Source organism: Sceloporus occidentalis, unplaced genomic scaffold, assembly GCF_023333645.1.
Source record: "Sceloporus occidentalis isolate IW3139 unplaced genomic scaffold, rSceOcc1.0.p SCAF_2, whole genome shotgun sequence".
Lineage (NCBI taxonomy): Eukaryota > Metazoa > Chordata > Lepidosauria > Squamata > Phrynosomatidae > Sceloporus > Sceloporus occidentalis.
In genome coordinates this window covers 144756656-144771327 of record NW_028316982.1, presented here as the reverse complement: position 1 = coordinate 144771327, position 14672 = coordinate 144756656, and the positions used below count along the sequence as shown (strand labels likewise).

The following is a 14672-nucleotide window of genomic DNA, read 5'->3' as shown; positions in this document are numbered from 1 at the left end:
TCCTAACCAACAAGGATGACTTGGTTGATGGGGTGCAAGTGGTGGGATCCTTAGGTGGAAGCGACCATGTTCTCCTGGAGTTTGTTATACAATGGAGAGGAGAATCCAGGCAGAGTCAGACACGCATCCTAGACTTTAGGAGAGCGGATTTCAGTAAACTTAGAGAAGTATTGAGGGCGATTCCATGGTCAGAAATACTAAAAGATAAAGGAGTTCAGGACGGATGGGACTTTCTCAAAAGGGAGATACTGAAGGCACAATTTCAAACAGTTCCAGTGAGAAAGAAAAACGGGAGGTGTCTCAAGAAACCAGGATGGATGACTAAGGAACTTTCAACCGAGCTGAGTTTGAAACGGAAAATGTATAAGAAATGGAAAAAGGGGGAAATCACGAAAAAGGAATTCAAAGAAATAGCAGGCATGTGTAGGGGTAAAGTCAGAAAAGCTAAAGCGCAGAATGAACTCAGGCTTGCTAAAGAGGTTAAGAACAATAAAAAGGGCTTTTTTGGATATGTCCGCAGCAAGAGGAAGAGGAAGGAAATGGTAGGGCCACTGCGTGGAGAAGATGGCAAAATGCTAACAGGAGATAGAGAAAAGGCAGAATTACTCAACACCTTCTTTGCCTCAGTCTTCTCAGAAAAGGCAAAGGGTGCTGAACCTGAGGATAATGGAGCAGAGGACAGAATAGGGGAATTTCAGCACAGAATAAGTAAAGAGATAGTAGAGGAATCTAATCTAAATGAATTTAAGTCTCCAGGACCAGATGAGCTACATCCAAGGGTATTAAAAGAACTGGCAAATGTAATATCGGAGCCATTGGCAATCATATTTGAAAACTCCTGGAGAACAGGAGAGATCCCAGCAGACTGGAGGAGGGCAAACGTTGTCCCCATCTTCAAAAAGGGGAAAAAAGAGGATCCCAACAATTATCGTCCAGTTAGTCTGACATCAGTTCTAGGAAAGATTCTGGAGCAGATCATTAAAGAGAGAGTTTGTGAACATCTAGAAGGCAATGCCATAATCACAAAAAGTCAACATGGGTTTCAGAGAAACAAGTCATGCCAGACAAATCTAATCTCTTTCTTTGACAAAATTACCAGCTTGGTAGATGAAGGGAATGCTGTGGATATAGTATATCTTGATTTCAGTAAGGCCTTTGACAAGGTTTCCCATGACATTCTTGCAAACAAGCTTGTAAAATGTGGGCTAGACAAAGGAACTGTTAAATGGATCTGTAATTGGTTGACCGGCCGAACCCAAAGGGTGCTCAACAATGGCTCCTTTTCATCCTGGAGAGAAGTAACCAGTGGGGTCCCACAGGGCTCTGTCCTGGGCCCAGTGCTATTCAACATCTTTATCAATGACCTGGATGACAGAATTGGGAGCATACTTATCAAATTTGCAGATGACACCAAATTAGGGGGAATAGCTAATACCCCAGAGGACAGGATCAAGATTCAAAATGACCTGAATAGACTAGAAAGCTGAGCCAAAGCTAACAAAATGAAATTCAACACAGAGAAATGTAAGGTATTGCACTTAGGGCGGAAAAATAAAATGCACAGATATAGGATGGGTGACACCTGGCTGAATGAAACTACGTGTGAAAGGGATCTAGGAGTCCAAGTAGACCACAAGTTGAACATGAGTGAACAGTGTGATGCGGCAGCTAAAAAGGCCAATGCTATTTTAGGCTGCATCAATAGAAGTATAGTGTCTAGATCAAGAGAAGTAATAGTGCCACTGTATTCTGCTTTGGTCAGGCCCCACCTAGAATATTGTGTCCAGTTCTGGGCGCCACAATTCAAAAAGGACATTGAGAAACTGGAGCGTGTCCAAAGGAGGGCGACAAAAATGGTGAAGGGTCTGGAGACCCTGCCCTATGAGGAACGACTTAGGGAGCTGGGGATGTTTAGCCTGGAGAAAAGAAGGTTAAGAGGTGATATGATAGCCCTGTTTAAATATTTGAAAGGATGTCATATTGAGGAGGGAGCAAGCTTGTTTTCTGCTGCTCCAGAGAACAGGACCCGGAACAATGGATGCAAGCTCCAGGAAAAGAGATTCCAGCTCAACATTAGGAGGAACTTCCTGACAGTAAGGGCTGTTCGGCAGTGGAATGCACTTCCTCAGAAGGTGATAGAGTCTCCTTCCTTGGAGGTCTTTAAACAGAGGCTGGATGGCCATCTGTCAGGGATGCTTTGATTTGGATTTCCTGCGTGGCAGGGGGTTGGACTGGATGGCCCTAGTGGTCTCTTCCAACTCTACGATTCTATGATTCTATGAAAATAAAGATGCAGAATGGTTGTTTAAGTATGTACATAAAGAAAACATAACAAGATAATATGTATAGGATTTGAGAGTAGATGTTAATATGACTATAGGATTTCATGGATATGGCTGAACTTTGTTATTGTTGTTATTTTTTCTTTTTCTTTTTAATCATAATAATAATAATAAACAAATAAGAACATCTGAATAGTAACCATCTTGGCTAGCATACAAAATAACAAATTCTGGACTCGACAGAAGGAGGAGGAGAGTGTATTAAACACTTCCCCAAAATAAAATTATTTCCTCTCAGACTTCCAGCCAAAATAACAGAGAAATTAAACAAGGACTCCTTCTGTGTTTGTCAGATACGGATACCCGGCTTTTATTCACACAGTCAGAAGATTGATTATCTTTTCATGGGCAGTGTGAAATCCAGATTACATTGCTCTCCCCCAATCCATAAACAGTTCTAAGCATTGCAGTGTTAATTACTGGTATACTTTTGTTATCTGTGGTAATTTATTTTTCACACTGTCTTCCTGTATATTTCTCACAAGCTTTCACTTTGGATTCACAAAAAAAGGAGCTTCTTTTGCTATGATGATAGACAGCAATTTTATTTCTGACGCTAAAATTCTGGGCCTGTTAACCCGGAAATGACTCTTAGGCTGATATGCATAAGAAAGCCACAGCCCCTGGTGGCTTCCATGTCTGTGGATCAGTGAATCCATTCTAGGTTTTGCCTCACTTTAAAGGAGCTTCCAAGGTGCTGACCAGTTCAGGAATATGTTCAATAGCTTGGATGTAAACATGGAGGGGATGCATTGGCCCAGTGCCATGGGAACTAGTCCACCAACCACTATCATGAGAAAGGTGGTTTTTATGGTGGCAGAATTGTCAGTTATATGCTATCATAAAACTTACACACTTTTTATTTTATTAATACCTTGTATGTCTATGCCAGGAAAATCCATGTATTTTCCTCATCTTAGCTTTCTAAGGCCCTGTGCAGACCGGCAGTTTGGGGCGGCCTGGGATCAGAGCCGGGACATAGCGTCTACACGATGCAAACCCCGACTCGCCCCCAGGGTGTCATAACACCGTGCGCCACGCATGATTTGGGTGAGGGCAATGGCACAGGGAGAGATGGAAGTGAATTCTTTGAGCAAAACAGGAATCATGAGCCTTTCTTCTTCTTTTGCTTTATTTTTCTAATATAATATACAAACAATATTAAAAAGAAACACAATCAAAGCACCACATCAACAACACGTATAATATATACATACAGTAAAAATGAGCACACATATCCAAAATTAATGATGCCCTTCACCTATCAAAATTGGTTATTTCTATTTCTGTTTTCATATTTTATTTCTAATTTCATATTTTTCTATGTATCTACATAAATTGATTTCCCATGAAAGGTGACCACTGTATTCCTTCTCCTTCTGTTATAGCTATGATTGAAGACACTGCCTTTCCAAACTAATTTTGACACCTCTCACATTTATTCTTCAAATCCCAATATTGCTGTTTCCCCCCATTTTTCTTCCCAAAGGGGCAAAACACAGTTATATTCTGGGATCATGAGGCTTTTCTAGAGTTGCCATAAGTGAGGACCTCCAAACCGGGACAAATGTAGGACAAATGCAGGACAACATTTTCAAATGTAGGACACATTTATAAAAATGGAGGACACGCAAAAAAATTGAGGCTTTTTCAGAAATGTTCATATAAATCCATGTTTCTTAGGCATGATCAAAATGGAGGACATTTTGACATTATTCGTAGACAGATCACGGAAATCTACTTCCCTTTCTGGCCAACCCCCTCTCCCCATTCCAAACAGCACATTTGAGCATTGAACATGGCTTTATTTTAACATTGCCTCTTGCATATTTCAGAGGCTTATTCCACAAACAAACCCTTTGGTCAAGGGACTTTGGTTTTTATTCATTTTGACTTGTTTTGTCCGTATTCCTCCCCACTAAATAAAGGAGACATGAAATGGAGTTAATGGGTACAAGTTGTTCAACAAAAAAGTCTTGTGAGACTCTGTAGGCAAGAGGTGCATCATCTTAAGAACTGCATTAAGCACACTTAGGCTGCTGCCACACTGCTTTCACTCTCATCACTCCATCCTATGCAATCCTGGGATTTGTAGTTTGTTGTGGTGCCAGGGCTGGGCTTTGAAATCTCAGGCATAAGAGAGGCAAAAGGCTTGGGCTGCATCTACACTGGAGAAATAATCTGGTTTGAGACCACTTTAACTGCCTTGGCTGAATGCTATGGAATTCTGGGAATGGTGGTTTGTTCCAGCACCACAGCAGAATGGCAGTTAACCCCTGGAAAGCTCTCTGACCAAGGTGACCAATGCCCTCACCCCAAAATGTAGGGCACCCAAGCAAAAATATGTAGGACATGGCCAAAAATAAAAGCTAAAAACACCCATGTAATTATAAATCCATGCTTCTTAGCCATGATCCAAATGGAGGACATTTTGAAATGTGACAGAAGAGGGCATGTCCTGGAAAAGGAGGAGGATGCCTGGTCACCTTGTCTCTGGTCCAAAACACACTGCAGAAATAAAACAATGCTGGACTGAAATGCCCAGAGTTCCTCACCAAAGCTGCATCCACACTGAGGAAATAATCCAGTTCGAGAGTGATTTAACTGTCCTGGGTTAGTGCTGGGGAATGCTGGGAATTGTAGTACACTGTGGCCCCAGAGCTATCTCTGACAGGGAGTCCCATAACCCTCCAAACTTAGTTGAACTGCAGTGCCCAGAATTCCTCCCCAGGTGCATCCACACTGAGGAAATGGTCCAGTTTGAGACTGCTCAGTGCTGGGGAATCCTGGGAATTGTAGTCTATTGTGGCCTCAGAGCCATCACTGACAGAGAAGTCTCAATGTCTCCCAAACACTAGCATTCCCAGGATTCCCTAGCACTGAGTTAAAGCAGTCTCAAAGTGGGTTATTATTCCTGCAGTGTGTATGAGAGATATAAAAGCTCGGGACTGGATTCATTTGGAGGATCTCTGTGTCCAAAATACACTGCTTGGACTGCCAGTGCTCAGTGCTATGGAATCCTGGGAATTGTAGTTTATTGTGGCACCAGAGCTCTCTGACAGAGAAGGCCAAATGCCTCACAGACCCCAGAATTCCAGAGCATTGAGCTTTGGCAGTTAAAGGGGTCTCAAAGTGCAGGGGGGGGGGAGAGAAAAGCCAGGGAGTGTGAATGAGCTCTGAGAGGAGGAGGAGGAGGAGGAGGAGGAGGAGGAGGAGGAGGGAGGGAGCCAAGGGAAGTGGCCAGGACCACCAGAGGAGCCCCTGCTTTTCCTCATCATCGCAGCCTTCTCACTGCTGGCAAGAGGCTCTGCCCCCAGCCAGGCAACGCCTCCATTCAGTCTCCTTTTGTCAAAAGAGCTCTGGTGCCACAAGAAACTACAATTCCCAGAATCCCATAGCACTGAGCCATGGATGTTTTAGGGGGGGGGGTCAAACTATTTCTGCAGCCTTTGCTACCCCAAAGCCTTCTATTATTTACCAGCAACTTGCAAGGCAAAATCTCTTCCTTCCAAGCCATTGAAAACCAACCCAAGGGGAGGGGGGCTGATTGCTTCTTTCCCATTGGTCAGCTTCTGGAGAAATTTGCATATTACAAGGAAAGGTGTTTAGGGCCTCAAAAACGACCCTGTGATAAAGAATTACAACAATACTGAGCGGTAGACATTTAAAAGATGAGGAGGCATTTAGACTCCCAGGGATACAGGAACGATTGATGGCCTTTTTTTCTTTGCTCACTGTAACCTGAAAGTAATGCCTCTTGCAGGGTATATATACCAACTGGGCTGGCAATAGCTCTGAGTGGCAGCTGTCTTGAAGCCCTGCTCTCTAGGCTAAGCCAGGCAGGGAGCCATGGGGAGGGCTGGAGCTGCCTCCAGGGCCTTGCTGGGGGGGGGGGAGGTCCCGGGGGAGGGGCCAAACTGGGGTGGGACTGTGTGGCCCCGCCCCAAACCGGGAAAGTCCCGCCCCCAGGCAGGATATGGCAAGCCTAGGCTTTTCAGATGTTGTTGGTGTATAACCCAACATCCCTCACCATTTCCTTGGGCTGCTGGGACTTGCAGGCCAATGAAATCAGGACAGATATCTGATTTCCTCCTCGATACACACACATACTATCCTGGCATCCTGTCACCAGTGTATGGGGCCTTGCGGCAGGATTTAGCTGTGGAGTAGGGAAAAGACTGTAACAATGTGGGGTGGGGACTATCTTTCTTTCATCTCTTGTCTCTTGCAGCAATGGGCAGTGGCAGTGGTGCTAATAGGGTGGGGAATTGTTTAAACTGGAGAGAAAGTGGGAAATTTGCAAAGGAGGGAGGAATTAATTTGGATCAACACCCAGTGCCACTGCCTTGACCCAAATCAGACTGTTTTAAAGAAAAGACGGACTCCCCAAGAGAGCCAGTCATATCACATTTAATTAAGCCCCTGGACACTCCAGAACTCAGTAGAAATGTGAACTATCCTATTTATTCCATTTATTTATTACTCTTTATGCCTTGCCAAGGAATTTACTTTCACAAAAGCCTTCCTGCTGCTCTTTCCAGTCCTGGGTGTTTCTGGCATGCAGCTGCTGAATTATTGTGGTGCCACGTTAAGTGCCCTTGTGCCATTTCCATTTAAATCCAGCCACCCTTCCCTGCCCCCCACTGGAAGCAAATTACAGCTTTGCTCATGGAAAGAAGTGTATATTGAAAGGCTAGCAAATTACTCCATATTGATTCTCATATGGAATTGAATTATTATCGAGTTAAGGGAGATTAAGATAAAGTTAGCTATATGTTCCATTGAGCTGACTGCACTTAAGGACTCTCTCTGCATTTTCTGGGAGTCTGATTAAGGACTACATTGAAGTCTCTAGATGCTGTGGGTTTAATTCTGAGTACAGAGAAACTGGACACCCCACAGGTAACCAATCATCAGATAGAGAGTGTGGGGAGAGAATAAATGGAGCCATCCAATTTGAATAATCTAATTTAAATCCCAGGGCACTGCACAAATCATTGCACATTATTTAGAAAGCAAAACAAACTGATAGTGAGATAATGGCTAACAAAGCAGAAATTAATCCAAAATATGGGAATGCTGAGGAAATGCCAGTCAAATGGAAGCCAAGACGATTTTGATTAAACCACACGAAAGAAATGAGTTAACTGTGCTTGGAGTGGATAATAAGTAACATTAGAAGGCATATTATAGTCGGTGACAGTTACACATGAGAAGAATGACACTGATACAGAAATAATTGGAGAAATTAGTTGCCTGACATCTATGAGAAAGCATTGCTTCCAATAATGTTAAATATGCAATCAATCAAATGAAGTACGGACATTCTCGTGGGATAGATAGGGGGAAAACACAGGGTAAGTAATAAGTTTTTATGAATGATCTATAGAATCTATAAGGTGTTTAAACCATTTATATTGTATGGCTTATTAAAGACCATACCACTAAGAATTCCTTTAGTAAACAATGATAACAAGAATGAGCAATGAAATTTAATATCCCCCCAAAGAATCATAATATGATAGTTCACAAATACATTAGAAACAGTGGGTCAAATGCTATAAATCTTAGCTACTTGGAAGGAGACAATCTTATGCAATACAATGCACAGGAACATCACTTAGATAACGACAATACAAAATTCCATAAAGGATCCCTCTAGTAGCCAGCTATGTGTTCTAGCATTCAATGAGAGTCTGGAAATCTTCCTTATATAATAAAAATTGAATAGTGCTTCCAGATATAACTATTGTTATGTGAGCACACTGCTGCTTTCACAGAATTTTACAGAGTCCAGCCATGATCATCTATGATTTGTCACTTTCTGATGTTTTTCTCAGTGCTTTTTCTTATCTTTGTTTTTCCACCATAATCAATAATTTAAAAAAAATATTATGGAGGAAACGATGGAATATCCTTATAATGTCTTAGTAAGGCTGGTCTGGAAGTACCTTGTAGCGAAGCACTGAAAAGATTCTCTCTCTGTGTGTGTATACAGACCCCCATGGGATGGAGAATGTATGATCTTCCAGATGTTGTTGGACTGCAACTCCCATCTGCCCTCATCACTGGCCATGCTGGTTAGAGCTGATGGGCTGGATGGATGAGAGATTAGAGGGGTTCAATGCTTCAAGGACAAATCATGCTCTTTCCTTTCACCAGGGCATGTTTCCTCTTGAAATAAGTGTTAAAGTACAGTACATACATTGACCCATGGATAAATCAACACAGGTTTTTTGAGGTCAATTTTTTATCTAAAATTTCTAGATTTATACATGAGTATATACTGTAAATTTGGATTTTTTCAAGCTTTTTTGTGTGTTCATTAATAAGCCTTTATGAAATGAGCTAGATCTGAAGTGCACTAGATCAATGCCTTGGTATTAAATGTTGGTAAGTATCTTTCCATGAATAACAATGATGGGAAGCCAATTCATGAGACTATATGGCTCTTTTGTTATTGGTTGAAACCCACCATATTCCTATGATGAATCTGCCATCCTTTAAAATAGTTATTTTACTGTTGCTTTCTAAAAAGTTGCATCTAGACACATGTGAATGGTCAGCTGTAGAGGATACTAGATGAGGATTCCTTAAAATTTCCACCTAAAGAAAAGCCCTCTTTCTCATCACTGACAGATGACTGTCCCCAGCTGAGAAGAGATTTAGACTAGCTTTCTCCAAGTACTCTCTGGATTAGTTGTACTACAGCACCCATCATCCATTTTAGCATGGCCAGCTTCTCTCTTGGTATTGCTGCAGGAAGTGAAAGCAAGTGGTAAAAGTGGTGCCTATCAGCAATATATAATGTTAACTGGGATAGAAGAGGCACATAAAAACATACACACACTATCTCTCTAGTGAAAGGTGGGAGGGAAAGGCACTGTGTTGCTGTGGTGAACAGACCCACAAACTAGTCAATCAGATGCTGGCTGCCGTTGTATACACCCAGCACTCTGGAGAAGGGAGTGGCTGGTGTATAATATATCCTCTTTGGTTGTGGTTGGAAAACCCAAGGTTACGCAGGCTTCGTGTAAATGTTAAAAAGTATGGGGGACAGGATGGCGCCTTGAGGGATGCCCGATGTCAGCTCTCTCTTACAAGAGCAACTGTCCCCCAGCATCACCTGCCCAAGAGGTAGAACTGAACCACTGGAGTACAGTGCCTCCGATACCTAGCTCCCTCAGGCGCCCCAGAAGGATACCATGGTCGATGGTATCGAATGCTGCTGAGATGTCCAAGAGCACCAGCAGGGTCACACTTCCCCTGTCTATAGAGATCAGCGACCATGGCCGTCTCTACTCCGTATCCCGCCCTGAAGCCGGTTTGAAATGGGTCCAGATAATCAGTTTCATCCAAGACAGCTTGGAGTTGGAGGGCAACCGCCCTCTCGATCACCTTGCCCAGAAATGGTAACAACGAGACCGGCCTATAGTTATTTCTAATCAAGGGATCTAGGGAGGGTTTTTTTCAAGAGTGGTTTAAACACAGCTTGTTTTAAGGTAGTTGGAAATTTCCCGTCCCTAAGGGATGTGTTGATTATAGTCTGTAACAATGTTGTTATTGCGTCCCCTCCCTGGACGGTCAGCCATGATGGGCAGGGAGCAAGGGGGCATGTTGTCTTCCTTTCACTTCCAAGGAGCTTGTCCACTTCATCGGTAGTTACAAACTCAAATAGATCCAGTCGAATATAGTCCACGGAGTCACTAAACACCTCTCTTATAGTCTCTGTTTTAATGCCGGCATCAAGATCAGCGCTTATCTGAGAGATTTTATTTGGCAAAAAAGTCATTAAAAGCATTGCAGCAGGCAACAATTGGTTCTAACAATGGATTCAGGGCGGGAGGCTGTTGAGTTAGCTCTCTAACCACCCTGAACAGCTCTGCTGTGGTCCACTTCATTTTGCGAAGATCTTGTGTATACCATGGTTTCCTTTTGGGAGCGAACCGGAGAGGGCGCTCAGGAGCAATAGTGTCTACAGCCCTGGTAAGGTCGTCATTCCAGGTATCAACCAGGGCATTGACAGAATTGCCTTCATTCTGAACCATAAGACCCTCTAGGGCTTCTTGGAACCTTTTGGGCTCCATCAGCCTTTGAGGGCAGACCATTCTAATAGGTCCTCCACTCCCAAGGGGGGTCTGGGTAGTGGCTTTTAGTCCCACCTTGACCAGGAAATGTGTCAATCACCTCTGCCTATGGGTGCTGAAGACTACATCGAGTGTGTTACCTGCACAATATGTTGGACCCGAGACTAGTTGGGACAGGCCCATGGCTGTCATGGAAGTCATGAACTCCCGAGCTGCTCCTATAGGATCTAATGAGCTGGTCCCGAGAGGAATGTTGAAGTCCCCCAAGACTAAAAGTCTGGAGGACTCCAACACCAGTTCCGAGACCAGCTGTGTCAGCTCAGTCAGGGAGTCTGTTAGGTGATGGGGTGGACGGTACACCAACAGAATCCCCAAACTGTCCCTAGCCTTCAGGGTCAGGTAAACACACTCAATATGCCTCATTTTCCGAACAGGTCTCCTGGTCAAGATGATGGTATTCTTAAGGGCCAATGCCACTCCCCCTCCTCGCCCACTTTCCTTGACCTGCTCTTGGACCACATACCCGGCTGGGAGGGTTCTAGCCCAGTTGCTATCTTCACCCAGCCAGGTTTCGGTGAAGCAAGTCAGGTTGGCATCCTCCTCCTCTAACAAATAATATGAGATTTATTCCTTACCGACCTGGCATTGCAAAGAATGATAACCCTGATCGGTCTGAAACAATATAGGGGGAAGGCATTACTTGGTAGCATTTACAAGCAGATGGGATGAGTGCTTTATACTTGCCAGGCACTGTAATGGTAGCTGGCATTCTTTTAGGGAGAGACACATGTACAAGTCATACAATGCAATGCATATTCACTATGATACAACAGAAGTATTCTACTGACAGCAGCAGAAGAGAAGTTGTAAATAACAGCATTGTAATGCATTGCAGTTATGTGTTGTGCACCATGGTTGCACATTATACACCACACACTTGTCATTGTGTAATCCACAATGGTACCTAATCACTGATATGTGTTGCACAATATTGCTAGTCTCCATGGATGTTGTGTAGTGCTGGTACAGTATTTCCACTTGGATATATTTATGCTACGCTGAGGGATATTAGATTGCAGCTGGTGCATGTGTGTGCTTCTAATACAGTCACTCAGAATGCACAGCAAAGAGCATAGCAAATTGTCCATAGTCTTGAGAAAGTAAATCCCTTTCAACAGCACCCTACAATCCACGTTAAAAGTACTCAGCCCCAAATCCCCAGGAACTTATCTCTGAAGTTTGGCAGGCTTTACCCACTCGTATGGCCTTGCTTCATCCAATGTTATCACACAATGATTTAAAAACTATGGAGGGAGGGCTTTTAAAGAACAACCACCTTAAAAGATTCAAGTCTTATTGAGGAAAACTCCCCCTGTCTATTTGTCTAAAATGTGGAAGATTTTGTCATTTTGGAAAGAACTACTTCGCTTGTATGTCAGACTCCTCCATCTCCATAAAGTTATAGTGATTTGTTGTTTTCCTCATGAGAGTCAATGAGGAGATGTGAAGGTTTGGATTTTCTGAAGCAAGGTTTTCCTTCTGACCCAAGGCAATGCACACTGTCTCTGAAACAGCCCGAGCCCATTCAACTGGCTTTCTAAAGCATCAAAGCGGGATCCAAGCCAAAGATAGAGTGTTTGTACACACACTACTAAATTCTCAAAGTCTCTTGGTTTCTAGGGGCAAGTGCTTTGCATTTTGCAAAAAAAAAAAAGAAGAATGGAAACATTACTTTGCCTTCCTTATCAGCTGTGTGAGCTTGTCATGCAGTGCTCTAGGTAATTGTGTGAGTCTGAAATATTTATTCGTTACGCCATTGATCTCTGACAGCTCGTTTTGTAATGCCTTTCATCATGTGACTGCTGGCTGTGAGGAAAACCTGCTGAGTTTTGCTGTGCTAGAATTTGCATTAATAGTTGAGAGCTCCTTCCTGTACTGACATGTCAATATTAGCTATTGAACAGTTAGAGCAGTATCTCTTCATAGAGAAAGTAGGCTCCATTCAAAGCACAGCGTAGTTGTTTGAGTATTGGACTAGGACTCTGGGAGACTAGAGTTGAAAACCCTGCTAAGCCATGGAAACGCCTTATGTGATCTTGGGAAAGCCACACACTCTCATCCTCAGGATGGCAAACCTCCTCTGAACAAATCTTGCCAAGAAAACCCCACGAAAGTAAAAAGTTCAACAGTTAAAATAAAGAGGCTTAAGTCAATGAGGGTAATCTCTGAGTTAATGGTCAAGGGTACTGTGTAAGAGATTACCTGGAAACTGACCATGCTGGATAAGAAGAGTGTTAATACCACTCCCTAAGGTAATTTGATGAGGTAGAATTGTAGAAAGAAACGTTACAGTTTTAGAGTGCTGGGATTTGACAAATCTGGTTTCCAGAGGTATGCTTTGGTTATAGGGGGTGTGAGTGTGAATTACCAGATACCCAATATTATATGTGAACCTGGAAATAGGAAGTTCAGTATTTTTAAAATCTGGGAGTTGGTGTCAGTAAAGTGATCTCTGAGGCATTTGTAGGAGATTACTTGGAAATGCATGATCTAAAAATGAAATAACTCGAGCTAATAACCAGTTTAAGATCTAGAGCTGAGAAGGTGGTCAGCAATAACATTAATAGTTTCCCTCTATTTGATGTAAAAAGATTTCCTAAATATGGCATAGGAGTTAGCCATGAATTATAATTATATATATATATATATATATATATATATATATTTAAAAATAGTCTTTATTGAGATTTTCCAAGTATAAAAAAGAAATTTTTGCATATTCCTTAGTCTCTTCACATATTCTCTTATCCCTCAGTTGCGCCCTCCCCTCCCCATTGCTAATAGTGGCAGATACGATAATTACAGCTTTTCTTAGACGTTCTTCTGTTATCCAATTCCTCATGAATTCAACTTCCACCTCGTATTTATATAATTTGTTAGCCGGCAAAGATCATGTATTTATTACAACCCCTTTCTTGTTTTATGTAGAGAAAAAAAATGTTCATATATTATTTTCAAATAAATATTGATAACAGTAACCAGTTCTCTGTCTCCAAATAGGTCTATCTTGACCATCTCTCATTACAGAATTTCAATAATGGTTCCCATATTTGTTTATCTTTGTTGGATTTATCTCTTAAAGCCATAGTGGTTCTATCCATTTCTACTATATCTAGAGTTCTGTGAAGCCATGGATCCACAGTAGTGATATTGGTATTTCTCCAATATTGTGCTAGTGACATTCTGGCGATTGTAACTAAATATAATATTGGTTTTAATCTTTCTCTTATCTCTTTATTTTCCGCCATGTTTAGGAGATATAGTTCCGGATCTAAACTAAATTGCATTTGAAATATTTTCTGTATTACCATGTGTATCTCATTCCAAAATTTTTTAACCTTAGGGCAGGGCCACCACATGTGGTAGAAGCTACTAATATTCCCATTGCATTTCCAGCATAGCCCTTTGTTGTTCTTATAAATTTTGCCTAATCTTGACGGTGTTAAATACCATCTACGTAACATTTTTAACAGATTTTCTTTTATATCCATACATAATGTGAAGTTAAGATCTTTCCCCCAGGCTCTTTCCCATTTTATCAAGTCTATATTGTGACCTATATTTATTGCCCATTTAATCCTACAAGGCTTAATTGATTCCTTTACTAGGTCTAATTTTAAACATAATTTATACATTTTCAAAATCCTTCCTTTTTTCTCTTTTTTATTGATAATTTAGCCTAATTCTGTATTTTCTTTTCCAATTCCAAATTGACTATTGTCCATTCTATATCTTTCTACCAACTGGTGGTATGGGAACCATTGCAGTCTTATTTCCTCTTCTTCTAACTCTTCTCTTGTTTTAATCCTCTTTTTCCCGAACTCTTCTTTCAAGTTTTCTTTATATTTTCACCATCCTTTTCCTTTCACTGTTACTCTTTTCAAAAAGGCTTTGTGTGGGGAAACCCATTCTTGGATAAATCTATACATTTTCTTTTTTATATACTTTCCAAACTCTTAATAATGATTTTCTAATTATATGGTCATTGAATTCCTTGTTGTGTGCCGATTTTTCATACCATAAATACGCATGCCATCCGTAAATTATATTAAATCCTTCCAAATTTAGCAGTGCTTCATTCTCCAAATATACTCAATCCATTATCCAATCAATGCAGCATGCATGATAATATATTTTCAAGTCGGGTACAGCTAAACCACCCCTTTCTTTAATGTCTCTTAAA

The 14672-nt window shown here is 41.7% G+C and overlaps 1 protein-coding gene across 1 annotated transcript in view; it reads right to left on the bottom strand.

Moving 5' to 3' along the window:
* LOC149319099 (uncharacterized) overlaps positions 1-10390 on the bottom strand; it is a 68024-nt gene extending 57634 nt beyond the window's left edge. Inside the window, exon 1 of the mRNA XM_089508380.1 lies at positions 10211-10390. Within this exon, the coding sequence (XP_089364506.1) occupies positions 10211-10390 (180 nt within the window). The remainder of the gene's footprint in view (positions 1-10210) is intronic.
* Between the last annotated feature and the right edge of the window lie 4282 nt (positions 10391-14672).